Here is a 17,921-nt window from a genome sequence, read left to right on the forward strand (position 1 = left end):
ACGTCAGATCACCTAATGCGATAAGAGTATTTATTATGGCTGTTGTCTTCGTATTAATATTATATTATTAACATTATTATTATCATCATCATCATATCTACAGTAACAACAGTTTTTGCAAGCAGCTGCTGTCCAATAGTGTACCGTCTCTGAACCCACTCTGTTCCCGCATGACCACCAAATATTCTCTAAGACGCTCTTTTTAAGCGCAATAACATGAAAAAAAAAAAAAAGTGAACTTCGGCTCCCGCAAGATCATTAGATTTTCAATAGCAGTATACCAACTAAATATTGGAGGAAATAGTAGCTAATTAGTAATCCTAAAGTGTACTAACTCAAGTAGTGAAATCCATCTTCCTAAACTTCGTTTAAGCAACAAGTCATTAATCATAATCAGGAATTCCTAACTCCCGTCTAAGGTCAGAGGAATTTATCCCATTTTCTCGTGCCAAATACCCAACTAATGAATCCACATTATCAGTGTAGCGCTCTGATTCCAACTGAGTCTTAATGAGACTCAGTTGCATTTGCTCGATCCTTGCGGGATCATTTAATTGTAATTCTCGGACCCTGGATAAAAGCTCCTGATGCTCTTGTTTCAATTCCTTAATTTCCCGTTGAAGTGATATTCTGGTGATATTATTTGCACCATCTTTATCATTGGAAATATTTTCTTCTCTTTCCTTTCTAGCTACATTAATTGCAGATACAATCTGCCTCTTGTCGTCTTCTGCTTCCCTAATATTTTCTAATAAGCGCCGATGTTTGACAATCATATTTTTGGTCAGATCGTACTGGAAACACCAATATAGATTCATAGATCCACATTTATCAAACTTCACAAGGTCTTCATCTAATAACTGTTGAAGAACATCTTTAATTTGCATAGAACTGATCCCAGTTTTTTTGGCAGCGGTTGTTTCAATTTCCTTTATTGAATAGAACGAAAAGTCATCCGTAAAAAATTGAAGAAGCTTGTCTCTTTTTTCTTCAGCGGTAGCTTTTTTCTAGTAATAGGTTAGCAGGTAATATTTCCAATGATTGCAAGGTAATTAGAAGTTTCATTTATATGGTATCGGTAATTTTGTTAACCATGCAAACTAGATCGAGTTTGTCAAAATGTAAATGCTATCTTTACGTTTACTATGAAGAATACATACCACTGCCATTTTAAAAAGTATAGGCGCTGTAGTGAAGAACTTTTTTTTAGTTGACGCTCTTTTTTTCTTGTAAAAATTCTTTGGATTCACCAACTTTTATACAAGAATAAATTTCCAGTTTTCTGTTTGTTTTGTTGTTGATAACTATTGTTTTGTCTTTGACAGTATGCGTTAGGACGCATGTGTATGCAAATATGGCATGTAATGTCCTCACCCCCCTCCAATCAAAATGGGAAACTGAGGAAAACAAAAATGAACTTGACAAATATGTATGTATCGAAGATAGAGCATCATCCATCAGAAGGACAAAAAAAAAGAAGAATTTGCTCAAGAACTTTCTTTTTCAACAACTGCAATATCTTAGATAAGAATTAATACATACGATGTCCAAACGTCAACAAATGCGCTCGCGAGACGAGTTGAAGCAGATCATTAACTTGCCAGATAATCGAAATGAATGTGGTGAATGTAAAACTGCCTTTCCAAGTGAGTATAAAATTGATAGAAAAGAATAGGCGCAATTGTTTATTTGGAATAATATTTTCTTCAAGGTCACGAATTCTATTTATATGCTCAGTGTTGTTTTCAATATTCAAATTATGGAGTATATGATTGGTCGCGAGCGGCGTTTTTATTATTACCTGAAGAATTCATGATATTATCATCCATTGTGAAGCCTGTGAAATTTACTAACACTCTGTTTCTTTTAGCATGGGCAAGTTATAGTATTGGAATTTTTCTCTGTGGTCGTTGCGTTTCTTATCATCGTAAGTTGGGATCTCATATTACCAAAGTCAAATCACTCACCATGGACACTTGGTCCGAGGATCAAATCTCCAATTTACGTCGTATTGGTAACAAAAGGGCGAGCAAAGCTTGGAATCTGAAGAAAGTTCCATTCCCATTTGATGAGGATGATTCTTCAGCTATTGAAAAATGGTTTCGTGAAAAATATGTCTTGAGGAAGTACTGTTCTGATGACCCAAACTTAACGTTGGGCGAGGATGATGCATTTGAAGCTGACGTCCAGGAGAAGCCACGTCGTCGATCTAAAGGAAATGCTTTCTACGAATCTGATGAGGATAATGTTGATTATGAGCATAAAAATTCATCTAGTGGAAGGTCAAGACGCACTGGTTCAAGAAATAGATCTTCATCAATTAATAACGATGATATGTTTAAAGATGATTTGTACAGCAATACTGGAGGTCAGGATTCTAAGGACTACTATGACAATAATAGTGGAAGGTCCAGTGGCAAATCTTCCCGGTTTGGGGGTCTCTCCTCCCGGTTCTCAAAACCAAAGTTCATGTCTAGTGGCTCAAAAAAGAAAGACAAATTTGATTCCGAATCGCTTCCTACCTTGACTGGTCGTAAAATAACTAAATTCGAAGACGAAGTTTTCCATAAAGAAGCCATTAGATTTGCCAAGAAGACGGGAATTAGAGATATTGATTCAATTATCGAAGCGCTTGTTTTATCCAACGGTGATAATTTTGCTGCATTTGAGATCATCAAGAAATCTAGAAAAAAATCACGTAATAAATCATCATCTTCAAATCCCTCTAATGATGATAAGTCAAGAAGTGAAAACAGTAGTGAAAAGAAACCTGCGTTACCTCGACGTACCAATGTCGATAAACCAATTGAAAGTTCTACCGATTGGGCCGATGGTGACAATCTATTGGAGGATGATAATATCATTGATGTCGCTGATAAAGTATCGCGTCCAGTTGAAGAGCTATTCGATGGCGATGGAGTTCAACAACCACAATCTCAGCAAGCTACTGCCATGATTGATCCAAATAGAGGAATAATCTATACTACTCCTGCTCAACCGCAAGCGTTCGTAATGCAACAAACCGGAAATCCTTTTGCAACTGTTCAGCAACAGCAGCCAATGATCACTGGTAATCCATTTGCAATGCAGCAACAGCCAATGGCCACTGGTAATCTTTTTTTGATGCAACAACAGCAGCCAATGGTTACCGGAAATCCGTTCATGCAACAACAACAACAACAACAACAACAACAACAACAACAACAACAACAACAACAACAACAACAACAACAACAACAACAACAACAACAACAACAAATGTCCGCTACAGGTTTCGGAATTACAAACTCGATATTCACAGGGACTGGCTCCTCTACTCCATCACCTTTTGGATCACAATCTCAACTACCTTCATTCGGCAACCCTCCAAGTACTGCTACATCATTAACCACTGGTGATGCTGTTAACAATGGAGTTTCTAGTAAACTATCTCTTAACCAGTTATCACAATTAAAACAGCAGCAGACCGCTCAAAAACAGCAGGAACAGTTCATGCAGGTGCAACAACAGCAACAAATGTTGCAAGCCCAAGCTACTGCTATGGCTCAACAACAGCAATTCCAAAACCAATTAGCTCAACAACAACAACAACAACAACAACAACAGACACAGCAGTTCCAACAAACTGGTTTTGGACAACCTCAGTTCCAACAACAAGTGGCAAACCCATTCCAAATGACCGGTGCCCAGCAGACAGGATTTGGCCAATCACAACAATTTTCATCCCAAACACAAAACACTTTTTTCTGAATAGTTCTTCCTTTCTGATATTTGTATTCTTTCACTTCTTTTGATTAACTTACGATAATTAACTTATGATAATTATATATATAATTCCCATTCTTTAATAATTCTTTTCTGAATTTCTCCAAAACAAATATTTCTCAAAACTTACAGCACGTTTTTTTTTTCCATTCTTTCACATCAAGCTTTTTAGTTATTCACTTTATTGTTGTTCTTTTTTGTAGTTCTCTGATAAATAGTAATAATCGACATTTCGTTTAAAAGCTGAGTTTCACATCCAATCCTATAATAAGAGAGTCCTAGATGAGAAAATTTAATGCAAATCCACATGGGCAAGAGATAAATTGCAACCACCAGGTTTTATCACACTGTAGCACCACAGTATTATTTCAGGTAATTCTTACACCCTAGTAAATTCTAAAGGAAAATGAAGATAATTATTATTTCATGCATGTTGAGTAGGCCTGTGCGGCAAGTGACCGCTGTTTACATCCGTCCGGGGCTTCTTCTGGTAAGTCTTTGCGCTCTCTTTCTAAGCGCAGACCCCTCAATTTGGCAATGATAATATATATCTAGCAGTATCTTCTATTTATTTTTTATAATGCTGCTCAAATAGATACGAACTGACTAACTACTACTGTTATAATATGCAATCAGCTGTTGCCACAGACAAAGACATTGGGGATATCAGATCGCCAATCGACATTGATAAGTTATGCAAATTCTTATCGGGTTGTTCCAATTTGAGTTCTAATCCCAAAATCCATCTTGGTCCTTTGAGCTCATTATCTATTTCTCTTCCTGTTAAGATTAATCAATTTAAATATGGTCAATCCAATCCCACATACTACATCCAAGACGCAAACCATAACAAATATATCCTCCGTCGAAAACCTTCTGCCAACTCCAAGTTATTATCCAGAAAAGCTCATAATATCGAACGAGAATTCTGGATTGCATACGATATTGCGAATTTAAACATTACTGAGAACTTTTCCATTCCTGTGGCCATGCCTTTGGTACTAGTAGAGGATGAACAGTGTTTAGGTATGGTTTTCTATATTTCTGAGTTTGTCGAAGGTTTTATATTTCATGATCCTTCGATGCCAACATTGACGAACTTTGAAAGAGATAAGTGTTGGGAAAGTGTGGTTCAAGTTGCTTCACAAATTCATCAAGTACCGGTAAGTGGATTGGTCCATTGTTTCCCTCAAAGGGGAAAAGCGCCAAAAGGAAATTTGAATTATTTCCAAAGACAGATCAAATCCTTGGCGGCAATTCATAAATTTCAATCTTCTCAATCCAACACCCCTCCAATATACGGTTTTGGAAAACTTTGTGACCTCTTATCTCACAATTGTCCTCCCGATCCTCAATTGCCGGTGTTAATTCATGGAGATTTCAAGATCGATAACTTTATCTTTGATTTACAAACCTATAGGATTATTGCGGTATTGGATTGGGAATTATGTACCATTGGTAATCCGATATTCGATTTAGCCAACGCTTTGCAAAACTACTATTTTCCAAGGGCCTTCAATTCTCATTTCTTGGGTATAGATTTGTCACCAGACCCCAAATTTGTAAATTTAGTGTTGCAGAAATATTATCAGATTGTGTGCAATCTCTGGCCTAGTAATTCAATCACCAAGGACGATGGTAACTTATTCCTATGGATAACTCAGCCAAGAATGACTACTAACGAAGAATTGAATCACATCAATAATGGATCTTCATCTTTTAACACCTACAAAGATATCATTGGTAGTTTTTACGATTCTCCATTGGAGTCCTCCAGTGTTTTGTTCAAGTACTGGATCTCAGCCAAGGCGTTTTCTTGTTTTAGACTATCAGTGATTATTCAAGGAATTCATGCTAGAGTGATTAATGGCACAAATAGTAGTGGTTTTGCCGAGAAGTTTTCGGGATCATATGGCGCTTATTCAAAATTGGGGTTATCATTGATGGATGCTGGGATTGACGAGGGTTGCCTCGGTACCGGTACCGAAAAGGAAAAAATTGATTTCAACCCTAAATTGTGAAGTTCGGCCAAAATTGCTAACCTTAATATTTTGCAGGTGTACCTTTTGATATTTTGCAGATATTCTTGATACTTTAAAGATATGCCTTTTGATATGTGACAGATATACCTTTTGATATTTCTCAATCACCAATATTTTACTCTTTATCTTGTAGTTACAAAATCGGAACTTTTGAGGGAATTTCTGTAGCGTAATTTTAGGTACGTTTACAAGGTTCTTCGGTAACAATTCCAAACAATGCCTTCGGGTAAATCTCAGATCTAAAACAAACCGCTTGGTTATTGTAACAGAGAGAAGCACGTGTGGGGCTAACTTCGTGTTTCAGCTGAGGCGCCAGTGCGTAGCGATTAGATTGGTTATCCATTACCAGTTGAAGCGGATAGATAAATAGTGGTGTAATAAGTTGTTGTGTCAACTTGGCCGGCTCTTGTATCTACAGGTTAGATAAGATCACAGGACCATAAGATCCTTTGGTAATATAAGCTTCGTTTCATGATAAAGTTTAAACCCCTTTGATATTCCGAGTCGAGAACATCCAGAGTCAAGAGTTCTAAGAGATCCACAGGATGATCGGCGTTCTCTAGTGCAACAACCATACTACCTTTCAAGGCCTGGATGAAAAAACCAAGCTATTTGTCCTTCAGCGATTAGCTAGCCGACCCGAACAAGTCCCTTCGGGTACCCAAGCGTCTGTTGATGAAACAAAACAAACCGATGGATCTTTGAAGGGTGACTAATGTGGTCCCGGATCGGCTGTTGCCGTCCTTGGGGCATCAAGAAGTGTGCACGTATCAGCATTTCCGATGCGGTGGGCACCGCGGTTTTTTTTGGAGGAATTTTTGTAATAAAAGAGAAATTTACACAGAGTTTTGTCAGACATCCTTCGCCCTTCCCCCAATTTCCGTTTCCACATCAGTCTTCTGGAACCAAGCTCCAGTGGGTAATTTATACATTTGCATTTGAAGGCACTTTCAGTTGGCTCCATATATAGCTTGAACCCCAATTGTGTTGTTGGGAACCGGACTGATTTTCCTTGTTCCTTTTTTACTTGATCATTACAGGTCATAGATTTGTGCTCTGCGACTGTTAGGAAGTTTCATGATTTTGAATGCATTAACAAAAGTAAACGACCTAATATAATTCACAAGACTATTATTCTCTTCTTAGGTGGGTTGTGTCCGGAGAGAATATATAAATACATCTATTCAGCTCATTTCATTTATTTGCCAACTTGACGAGGAAGTCCGAACCTCTGCTCTTTCATAATCTCAAAGGTTTACACTGGTCTTGCCAAATCGCATACGTCCATCCATATATGACCAAGCTCATTTCCCAAACCAACGTCACCATTATATTTTAGCCCTTGAGGCCACTGTTGTCAAATAATTCCAAATATCAATAATAAAAATGCAGCACCCCAATACATATGATATATATGCAAAATATAATCCGCCAAAGTATTACGCCAATGGCTCTCCAAGATTAGAACTTCGTTATCTTCTCCGTCTACGTCAAAGTCTTATTGACGAGAACCATTATATCGTCCTGCAGTTCGAAAGCCAGTTGCATCTAATAAAGATGCGATTTGAAGTGCAGGTTTATTCTTCACAGAGTTGCCTTGAGATTATGATGTTTCATAACAAGACCTCAGCCAAGAATATGTTGTGGAGATTGAGCGATATTAACAATAAAGAAGAAGAGTACAGTGACATAGTTAATTTCGGGGACGACGGGGAGCATTTTAACCGTAACGATGTATTAATTGATGTTTTGGGTATCGAATCAGATTTGCTCAACGTGAATATAGATGGAGTATTTAATGAGAATGGCCAGCGGAAGAATTCAAATAATTCAGACACCAACCGTAAAGGAGTGATATCAGATTCTGGAAATAATGATATTAGAAATGCATATGGTGGTCACCATGATGAAGATTTTATTGAAGAATTTCGTCAAAAGTTTAAGGATCGGTTAACTGCCCAATTGAAAAGCATCGTCGAATCATCCAACATTGGTAATATAATGAATGCTGATGATTTTATTTCAAAATTACTGGACGCAACAATTGAAGAATTGGAAAGATATCATGAAGAAAAACAAGCAAGCGACCTCGTTAATCCAGTTAATGAAACTGGGGCGAATAATAATACCAATTTATCATCACCACATCAAACCCCACCTAGATCAAGATCACTCAACCAGATCTTAAATCCTATTCCCCAGGGTACACAACAAGAATTCGTACCGCCTGTACCCCATATGGGACCACAGCCGCCATATCCATCACAACTTACACATCCTCCACAACTTCTACATCCACCATATTCATCCCGTACGTCACATCCATCACATCCTCCACATCTAACACAAGAGCAGCAGCCTCTAAAACCCTCACAACTTCTACAACCTCCGCAGCTACCACAAGAGCAGCAGCAACTACCTACACAACCACCACAACTATCACAACCACCACATTCACAAACTCTTAGTGTTTCAGAGACTCAAAAAAATAAAGAACGTTCCACAAAGATTCCTATCTCCAAAATTGTCAGCCAAAACGGTAATTTCGAAGATTATTTGCAGAAAAGCAGAAACCCTCCGGCTATTGAATCTTGGAGCACTCCAGAAGCTGCCAATGATTATAATAATAATGGCTCCACCGTCAACAATTATAACTTTAATGCTAACTCCACTTCGGATTCAACAAGCAAGAAAAGACCATATTCAATGCTTCGTATATCATCAATGTTGAATTCTGACCCTGTGAATGCACTAGATGAGGAAGTTAAGGAATTGGAGGATTTCTTTACCAGCGAGGAGGATGATTATGAGGAAATAGAAGAGACAGGAACTCGGGATACGGAATCTTGGCGTGCTCCGGATAATTCAAGTTATGGTGATTATGACGATGATGGCAATACTACCTCAAACTCATTAGGGAAGGATCAAAAATCAATCGATTCAGCGGCTGATGAACCAGGTAATTCATCTACAACGGATGGAATTAGACCTTCTAATCAAATAAATTCTATTCCATCAATAAATTCTATTCCATCAATAAATCCTATTCCTTCAATCAATCCTATCCGATCAATAAGTTCTATTCGACCAATAAGTTCTATTCCAACAATAATGGAAGCTGGAAACGACAATGGTAAAGGAAATTTGCCCATCATTTCTACTCCACCAGCGTCGTCATCTTCTAACATTGACATGCAGAAAGCCGCAGAAAATGGGGAGCTTAGTTATATTACCGAAGATGCGAGGGATCCTCAAAATATTGTGGAAATTGATGGTATTCAAGTGGCCAATGGTCCGGAATACCTTGAACTTATTCCTAAAAATTTCAAGCCTCGTTCAAGAAAGGACCCTAACAAGTATTGTTCGACAACCATACTCACTAAAGATCCTTTGGATCTTCGATTATGTCCAATTTGTGGTCGGAAGTTTTATAGAGCAGAACATTTAAAGAGACATTTGACCTCGGTGCATAGCTTGGAGAAACCTTTTGAGTGTGACAGCTGCGGAAAGAAGTTCACTAGAAAAGATAATTTAAATCAGCATCAAAAGAGAAAACATGGTAAAATAATAAGAAGAGAACCTAGATCTAGATCTAGAGGAACAGAAGGTCCATTAACCACTCCCCCATCATCTTCATCCTTTTCATCATTTCAACTTGATCAAAATTGAAGAGATAGATGACACCTTTTTCTAGATTTTGTTTTTTTCATTCCTTCATTTTTTTTTTTCAATTGTTTTAATTTTTTTTATTATTACTATTATTATTATACATATATACATATTATTGGTTTCTGATAAATATCTGTTCTGGTTTTGTTTTTCCCCCGTTTCATTTCGATAATTATTATTTAATTTTCCCCTCCCTCTCCTCCCCCTCTTATTGATTTTTTTTTTTTTTATTTTTTTTTTTTTTCGTTGTTTGATATTGATTTAGGGTGCTTTATTTTTGATGAGTGAATCACTTCTATGAATATAATGAATTATGCCAATTTGCTTCTTTAAATATTGAATTGGGCGGAGGAAAATAATACACAAAAAAAAAAAAAAAGTAAAGAAATCAATATTTGTGATATATTTCCACCACAAAATCAGACTTCTATTTTCCATTATCGCGGATCTGGATAAAATTTTTGAAAGTACCAAAATAGAAAATTGTCATTGATGTATTTAAAACTCTACATGGCTTCTAGTACTCCACCAAATAGTATAGCATAATATAAGAAGAATCACAAAAAAAAAAAGAAAAAAAGAAAAAAAGAAAAAAGAAAGCCATACTGGTTAAAGTAGTTCACAAACTTGGCATAACCAGTTTAGCCAGTATCACTAGCATTGATAGTTCTGATGGTATCAATAGTACAAGAATAATAATTTCCATATTTGGCATTAACACTTTCTCACAATTAAACCTTTTATTGTTTGATCATTACAAATCACTTTGCACTCTAATCTCACCATTTAACGTACAAAAACAAAAATATAAACAAAAATTTAACAACATTAAAAAATAGAAAAAAATAAATAAAAGAAAAACAGAAATGAATCCAGAAAAATTGACATAATGTTAGAGGTGGGGGAAAAACTCGTTTAGCGTTAGAATCTGTTATTAAAAAGACCATGATCATCAAAAAGGTCTAATGCGGGAGGGAATTAGTCAGAATAAAGAAAGAGAGAGAAAGAAAAAAAAATGCCATTATTATTGCGAGTTGGTGCTTAAGCCCGTATCAAAACAAACAAGAAAGAGAAAACTTGACCCCCACTCTTTTATGGCTTAATCGGTCTTTCCACTACCTTGACCAGGAATATTCCCCAAGATTCCCAAACTTTTATTAGCCCCACTGGCGTAATGTCCGCTTCCACCACTCAATTTGGAATATCCTTGATAAAAGTATTGTTTCACAGCATTCAATTTCGTTAACGCTGATCTTCTGCCGGTGATATTATACTTTCTCAGCACGCCAATACAACCAACAACCACAATGATCACGAGTAAGTACCCTCTGATACCGTGACGGTGGATGTAATCCATTGGTCTCAAGTAATTACCGTAAGGACTATTAATCAAGTTCTTCTTCAATGGACGAACAACGTAATTCTTATCATGGAAACTCATCAAAGTGTTACGGATAGCCCAAGGTTCGCAACGCAAAGGATTACCATAGCTATCATGTTCGTAGTAAAACTTCCCAGTACGTTCAATGATTATAGCATCTCCTCTATCAAAATGTTCCTTCCCATGGATGTTCCACCCCTTTTCACTAATCAAGTCTTTAAACTTATTAAGGTCAAGATAAGTGAAGACAACCTGTCCTGCATTATCATAATCAATTTCATTCGCCATTGCCAGGGTAATAGACACTGAGTCAGCGCCTTTGGCACGAAGCTTGGCCACCTTATCAGCTTTGGCCTGTCTTCTCTTTGCAAGTTGTTTGAAAACGTGCTCGCTCCAATAGTAATGATAGTCATGAGCTGCCAACATCAAGTTGTTAAGGGCCCCATGGTTGAAACCTGGATCACCACTATCAAAGAATGCCACCACCACTTTATCAATATTATTGTTTTTCAAATTAAAGATCTTTTTGAAGCTACCTGGGGTCAATTCAGAGATGAATGGTAAAGAGTTTCTTCTAATGAACGCTTCAACAAGCTTTGGGTTTCTAATATCCTTTGGATCGAAATTTTGAAACACGTACGGAATTAAGCAATTATCCTTGAAACCAATAATTGTTGGAAGAGAAGTAACGGTATTAGAGACAAACAATTCTCTGTCAAATTCCTTGACCGGTTCAGATACATTATAATGAATATATCTCAACATATTTTTGGTCTGTCTCTCGATTAATTTAAGGAACCCAGTATCATTAGATTTATAAAGATAAATATCTGGTAATTTCATCACTGGGTCCAACAAATATGGTAAAACCTCAAAATCTTCGGCGGTTGTTGGATTAGTGGCCAATGACTCGTCGCCAACGTTATTACCATAATAATAGATAAATGACACTTTGTTGTCTGATTCTCCTGGTAATTCTGTTTTCGGTTCATTGATCAATCTATTAACCAAGTTCATTTTTTGGGATAATTCATATGGATTAATATCTTCAACTTTATAGTTCTGTAAGAAACGTTTGGTCCAAGTAACAACTTCACCGATATTTACAGGTCCAGAATATTTAATGAAATTACCGGTAGATCTTGGTAACACCACGGCAACCCTTGGATTTCTATTTCTGTTTCTTCCATTTTGCAACAATTCCTTGTACCCCAATTCTTGACAAATGATACCGCTAGATTCGCAATTCACATGCCCAGTTTCAATATCATCAACGAGTTGGTTAGAAATGATGTTCCACATAGTTCTAAATTCACGACACACTTCACAATTGTCAAATACATTTTGATCGGCATCAATATCGGTAAATTTGTCATCACTACTTGGCCAGAATGACAATAGTATAGGTTTATTAGTTTGGCTTTTACCCGCCAAAATTTCGGCCAAAGATCCAGTGTCAATCAAGTTACTTTGACTCGGCAAATTCAACTTATCCAATTCACCAAATTGGTACGCAGACTCTTTGATAAAACTCTTCAAATTCTCCTCAGTTTTCTTGATATTCGAAGGGAAACTCAGTAAAACTTTACCACCCGGACGGCCGGGGTTTGGCCCGTAGATTCTAATGTTTGGATAATATTTCACAGATTCTCTATCACAAATATCACCTTGTTCGACACAATTCACTTGATGTATGTCAATCCCCAATTTCTTTGCCTCTTCACCATAAGTTTTATAAACCTTCTTCCATATAGGCATCAATTGGGTACAATGGACACAATATGGTGAATAAAACTCCACCATATGAAGACCTTCTGTTAATTTAGGGTCGAAATCATCTTGGGTAAGCAGCGGTGGTAGTTCGACATCATCGTAATTTTCTTCTGCGGCCTCAGCTCGTTTATCTGAGGCTGCATCGAGTTCGTTGGATACCACAGACGCCGAAACACTTCCAAGAAGTGCAACGGATATTAATAACTGGTACAATCGTAGAAACAACATCTGGAATCACCCCTGTTAATTTGTTTACCGACGCTGTTGATAATGATGTGAACCTGTTGGCAGTAATTTTTAATTTTTTGTTGTTAGTATATCTAGGGAGTTACCCGGTGTGATATCCTTCCCCCTTCAATGATGTGCATTCTCTTTGTTTTATCGATGTTTTCCCCAAGTAAACATAGAAATGAATAGCTAATGACAAATAAAGCTGATGATTCTCATGCTCTGGTTCCTGGCTGATAATGATAATGTGCCTATTGTCCCTCCCTCCCCAGAACGTGGTAAGAGAAGCAACCAACTGGCGGGGCTGCGTAACCAAACATGCGTATAAATTGTTGCTAGAGTTCACCGGAGTGGAAGTATGACTGTCCGTAAGTGCCGCATTGGAAGCGACGGATAAGTTGTAGTTAGAGTTAAGATAACTTGGGACACGATTAAGTAATAATAATGAGTTGTTGCAAGTTAGATTGAGGGCTGGATGGTTTGTGTGTCGTTTATTCCAGCTTGGGATTAAATGATATCAGAATTTACGATAAGATAAATTCGGTCAAAATCTGATTTTCTCAAAAAAGCAGGAATTTACATGGCACCGAACCTGGGACACATGAATGGAATCATACACAAATGAGACGGTTCGTGGACGAAAAAGGAGCATTGTATAAGATGATTTCCAAAAAGTATACAAAAATGTTTTATATGCTTTACAAGTATCCTGTTTGGGAAAAATCATTAATAAAGAAGATTTTGTATCAAGTGATTTGCATCCATATGAAGAAGACATCATAACTATGATATTCAGGGAATGCTACAGCGCTAAAGAAATCATGGGCATTGACAGACTCATCAGAGTGTTTAAAAGAATAAACCAGATGGCATTCAATGAAGAGATGAAAAATAAGTTACGCTTGGAAATGAGAATTGATGATCCAAACTATGCGAGAAATACGGTGACTTATGTACAGTAATCGCCTCTTCTGGCGAAAGTGCATTCTGTTGTTGCAAGTTCGAGGTCTTACAATCAAGGGGTCTGTAGGTCTTATACTAGGAACAAGATAATTAGATCTCTACTAATAAATATTATAGTTGTTGTTATCAAGATTATATTTACAGCCATTATTGGTTTGAGGTTGCTAGGTGTCGTGCTGTTTGTCCTAATTACTGTCCCTATATTTAACTTTATTATCTAAAGTTCTTGTTATTATATGTTAGTGCTTTTGTTTCGTCTTTATATGTACTACTCCAAAAGCAGTAATAGGCTCTATTGGAGGTAATGTGGTTAGTGTGTCCAAAGCTATTTACGGTTTACGATCAAATGCAAAAAGTTGATAGGATTACCTATCACAATATTTGAAATCCCAAGGTTTTGAAATTTATCCAAAACTTCTGACTGTTTTCGTAGATGACTTACTAGTCGTTTACTAGGGTGAGAAAGAATTGATGGAAACAGGAGAACTATTGAGAAAATTTAAGGAGACAAATAATTATAATTATGGTGAAACAAAAATTGAATTTATTGGTCTTTCAATCAATATAGAATACAAACAAAAAATTATTGATCGGATGCAATTATCAAATAAAAAGTTAGTGGGAAATATGAAAGAAAAATTCAAAGATGTATTGGATGAATGCAACAGAATGAAGCATAAATTTGAAATGAAGAATATAGAGAACACTTTGATCCCAGAGAATCGCTATAAAGACAATGATGTGAATGACAAGTTATTACAGCAAATTATTGGGTCTTTGAATTATATAGCCGTTACCACACGTCCTAATATCTCATTCAGAGTATAGTATGTTGCATCGTTCATTTACCGCCATAATGCGTAAATCATTGCAGTTGAAAAACAACTTCTTCATCACGCATTAAATAGTCACAAGCCATTGGTGTTACAAAACAAAATTTGATAAGAGTAGAATATTCACTTATGCAGACTCGGATTTTATCACGCTGAGATGGCGAAGTTTTACTGGTAATATAGTTCAAGAATTGAAAAAGTACAGAGAATCTAAGATAGAAATATTGAAAAGATAGAAACTAAGATATAATCTTTTCAAAAAAGAAACAAAAGGGGAACATGTCGACATGATCTGTTAGCACTAAGGTAGTGGACCGGAGTCTCCTGGCTGGACCGTCTGGATTATGGTACGGATACAGTAAACCGGACTACATAGTCGTAAGTATAAACACTTTCATATCCTCCAAATACACTCGGACTTCAAGAGGAGAAGGAGTACGGTAATGAAGCTTAGAATGACTAGAACCCCTGGTCTGCACTCCCATCCTGAAACTAAGTAAGCTGACGCTCTATCCGGGTACTAACAGATTAGAAGTGAGAACAAACTGCTCTAACCAACTAGACCAGTTTAAAGAAAATTTTTAAGGGAAAATTACTGATACAATGTGTCAGGGTCGGATACAAATTCGATGGTGATGCTGGACTTCGAAAAGCACTTATGGGAGAAGGCCGAGTCAAGATACATGAATGAGATTGACTCAATCTGTCTGCCAAGTGCTGAAAGATGGGTTGCAACTACACCAAGCAGTGTTATTAAAAAAGCTGCTGAATTTGTCGATTACATCCAAACCAATAAGTCAATTCTGCCTCCAGTTGCTGCTTTGTTTAGTACAAGAATACCAGAAGTGCGGAATAAAGAATCAATATTGGAGTTCCCAGAATTACGCGCTGACATTGATGCGAATCCCAGAGAACAAGCTATGCGTATGAGTTATGTAATTTACGAGAGGTTACATGAAAAAGTACTCATGCACATCGCGTATACGTTGAACTACGAGCTTCACCAAAGGGCTCGAGAAGTCGGAAGATCAGTTGCCGATGTATTGGAAGCATTAGTGAATGAATACGAAAAAGATGGATTTCCATTCAAAGTCGTCCAAACGTTAGAATTCCTCGAAAGTGGAATATATGAGGGTACACTAGAAGACGCAGCCGAAAGGTTTGAAAAGCGTTACATGTATTTGACACCGGAAGAACAAAAAATGATGAGGTGGATCATGTTTTACCTATTAGCGAGAGACAAATATGGATTGGATGAGCTCGACCATTGAGATCCATTAATGAAAAGGTTTCATCGATCATTTCCAAATGGATCAACGTCTGAGTTTGCGACCTTTAGTCGGAATGAAGGCCGAGCTCATTACCCCGGGATCGAAACTGATGAAACCGTCAGGTGGATATTAAGAGCGCTCGAGTGAACCTTGGTGTGCTTCATGCGGTATACCACATCCAACACAAATAAAGGTTGATGGTATAATCCATAAATATGCGTTTGATCTTGAGAAGGGGCAGCATGATCAGAAGCTTATGAAGTGGTTTAGGAGAAAAATTAATCGATTCAGACCACCAGTTTTTTATCAAGATATTGTATCTATGTTTCCAAATATTAAAACTTGACAGCAATTAAACGTTGCATTTACTACTTATGGTGATGGTAAGAAATGTGACGAAATCTATCAAAAGGTCAAGATGACCGAGTCACAGAAAGACGATGAACGGCGCCAATAATTATCGAGGATTGTAAGGCACAAACTAACACGAAGGAGAGACTGGTGGAGAGTCCACCGTGGGATAACAAAGCGGTGGCTAAGTGTCGTGATAATCTTTACTTCGGTTATCGTCTAGATAGTGGAGCTGATGTGACCTTACATCGGACACGGCATTATCATTTTTTTGATTTACTTGGTTTTTATTATTTTATTAATTTTTATAATTCTCCCCAGAATTCTGATGGTCACTACTTCGAAAATACTTAGTATTTGAGATATAGTGCCAAAATCCTTTAACAAAGACCTCCATCTCAGTTCATGAAGCTCCTAGTGATGGGTAATTCACTAGCGACTTCATATCATATTTCCACATTGCACCTTTTTCCCTTAATAAGCTTGATTGTTGAGTTTTTTACCGGTGATGTGATTAATCCTTAAAGCAAGGAGTGTGATGTTGCGAGAAAGTTATAGTATTTTACTTTACCTATTAGATAGACCGGCACAAAATGCCCGGCTTGCATGCTATTTAGAGCCTCTGTGGCTCGTTAATATACAATTCATTCATGTTAATTCATTCATTCACGAATGTCTCATCAGTTCTTGTGAAATCTCATTACTAACGGCTCTATCTGAGAGTGGTAGTCAAATACGGAAATCCGGGTCAGCGAATCAGCTATCCTAATACTGGAGAAAATTGACCTTCAGAGATTTAAATACTTATATATAGAAGCATAATATCCTACCACTGGTAGGAGGGAGAGCTGCGATTGAGAGAATCCGATTTTGACCGAATTTGTTTTATCGTAAATTCTGATACCATTTAATCCCAAGCTGGAATAAACGACACACAAATCATCCAGCCCCCAATCTAACTTGTAACAACTCATTATTATTACTTAATCGTGTCCCAAGATAACTCTAACTACAACTTATCCGTCGCTTCCAATGCGGCACTTACGGACGGCCATACTTCCGCTCCGGTGAACTCCAGCAGGAATTTACAATGCGGTGGGGGAAAAAAAAAAGGCCAAATTTTAAACAACACAACAAAATTATCACCACCCATCAACCGTCATTTGACTTTACAATCAATATATCCACACAATGTACAGCAAAGAACAACGGACCTCGCTTTTTGGCGACGCTCCTACCAGGAGAACAAACCTATTTGCCCAACAAACTAACCCGGCCATCAAACAACAGCAACAGCCAGAACTATTCCGCACTCCTTCGCCGTACGATAATACCAAAGTCGGTGCGTATAGCCAATCGATGATGTCGTCGCTTGAGTCCCAAAATAACGAAGAATTGGACTCGATTCTGGGGAAAGTAAAGCTCTTGAAAGATTTGGGGGTCAAGATGGGGGATGAGATTCGAAGCAGTAGCAAGACTATGGAACAGTTGAATGATACTTTTGGAATGGCCAGCACCAAAGTTAAGTTAACGTATAATAGAATGATTGTCATGAGTAAAAATGCAGGAATCACTTGGAAAGTCTGGTTCTTATTCTTCTTTGCGGTATTTTTATGTTTTTTCTGGGTTTGGATAAGTTGATTTT

General features: G+C 37.3%; 8 protein-coding genes across 8 annotated transcripts; 6 read left to right on the forward strand and 2 right to left on the reverse strand. All coding sequences in view use genetic code 12, as the record gives it.

The window, feature by feature from the left end:
• Positions 1–383: 383 nt before the first annotated feature.
• MND1 (Mnd1p) lies at positions 384–1,169 on the reverse strand (the record flags this gene model as incomplete). Its single annotated transcript, XM_064993977.1, has 2 exons — positions 384–1,007; positions 1,161–1,169. The coding sequence occupies 2 exons, from the start codon at positions 1,167–1,169 to the stop codon at positions 384–386; spliced, it is 633 nt and encodes a 210-aa protein (XP_064850049.1).
• Positions 1,170–1,543: 374 nt separating this feature from the next.
• Positions 1,544–3,750, forward strand: GTS1 (Gts1p; the record flags this gene model as incomplete). Its single annotated transcript, XM_064993978.1, has 2 exons — positions 1,544–1,646; positions 1,871–3,750. The coding sequence occupies 2 exons, from the start codon at positions 1,544–1,546 to the stop codon at positions 3,748–3,750; spliced, it is 1,983 nt and encodes a 660-aa protein (XP_064850050.1).
• Positions 3,751–4,391: 641 nt separating this feature from the next.
• Positions 4,392–5,786, forward strand: DASC09_003760 (phosphotransferase family protein; the record flags this gene model as incomplete). Its single annotated transcript, XM_064993979.1, has 1 exon — positions 4,392–5,786. The coding sequence occupies one exon, from the start codon at positions 4,392–4,394 to the stop codon at positions 5,784–5,786; it is 1,395 nt and encodes a 464-aa protein (XP_064850051.1).
• Positions 5,787–7,193: 1,407 nt separating this feature from the next.
• On the forward strand, positions 7,194–9,476 carry DASC09_003770 (uncharacterized protein; the record flags this gene model as incomplete). The annotated part of the gene is made up of 1 exon (XM_064993980.1): positions 7,194–9,476. The coding sequence occupies one exon, from the start codon at positions 7,194–7,196 to the stop codon at positions 9,474–9,476; it is 2,283 nt and encodes a 760-aa protein (XP_064850052.1).
• Positions 9,477–10,575: 1,099 nt separating this feature from the next.
• Positions 10,576–12,858, reverse strand: EPS1 (protein disulfide isomerase EPS1; the record flags this gene model as incomplete). Its single annotated transcript, XM_064993981.1, has 1 exon — positions 10,576–12,858. One exon carries the CDS (start codon positions 12,856–12,858, stop codon positions 10,576–10,578), a length of 2,283 nt encoding a protein of 760 aa, XP_064850053.1.
• Positions 12,859–14,292: 1,434 nt separating this feature from the next.
• DASC09_003790 (uncharacterized protein) lies at positions 14,293–14,649 on the forward strand (the record flags this gene model as incomplete). Its single annotated transcript, XM_064993982.1, has 1 exon — positions 14,293–14,649. The coding sequence occupies one exon, from the start codon at positions 14,293–14,295 to the stop codon at positions 14,647–14,649; it is 357 nt and encodes a 118-aa protein (XP_064850054.1).
• A 634-nt stretch (positions 14,650–15,283) lies between these two features.
• Positions 15,284–15,925, forward strand: DASC09_003800 (uncharacterized protein; the record flags this gene model as incomplete). Its single annotated transcript, XM_064993983.1, has 1 exon — positions 15,284–15,925. One exon carries the CDS (start codon positions 15,284–15,286, stop codon positions 15,923–15,925), a length of 642 nt encoding a protein of 213 aa, XP_064850055.1.
• Positions 15,926–17,467: 1,542 nt separating this feature from the next.
• BET1 (Bet1p) lies at positions 17,468–17,917 on the forward strand (the record flags this gene model as incomplete). Its single annotated transcript, XM_064993984.1, has 1 exon — positions 17,468–17,917. One exon carries the CDS (start codon positions 17,468–17,470, stop codon positions 17,915–17,917), a length of 450 nt encoding a protein of 149 aa, XP_064850056.1.
• Positions 17,918–17,921: the final 4 nt, after the last annotated feature.

This window comes from Saccharomycopsis crataegensis (genome assembly GCF_037102585.1).
Source record: "Saccharomycopsis crataegensis DNA, jcf7180000000072, whole genome shotgun sequence".
Lineage (NCBI taxonomy): Eukaryota > Fungi > Ascomycota > Saccharomycetes > Ascoideales > Saccharomycopsidaceae > Saccharomycopsis > Saccharomycopsis crataegensis.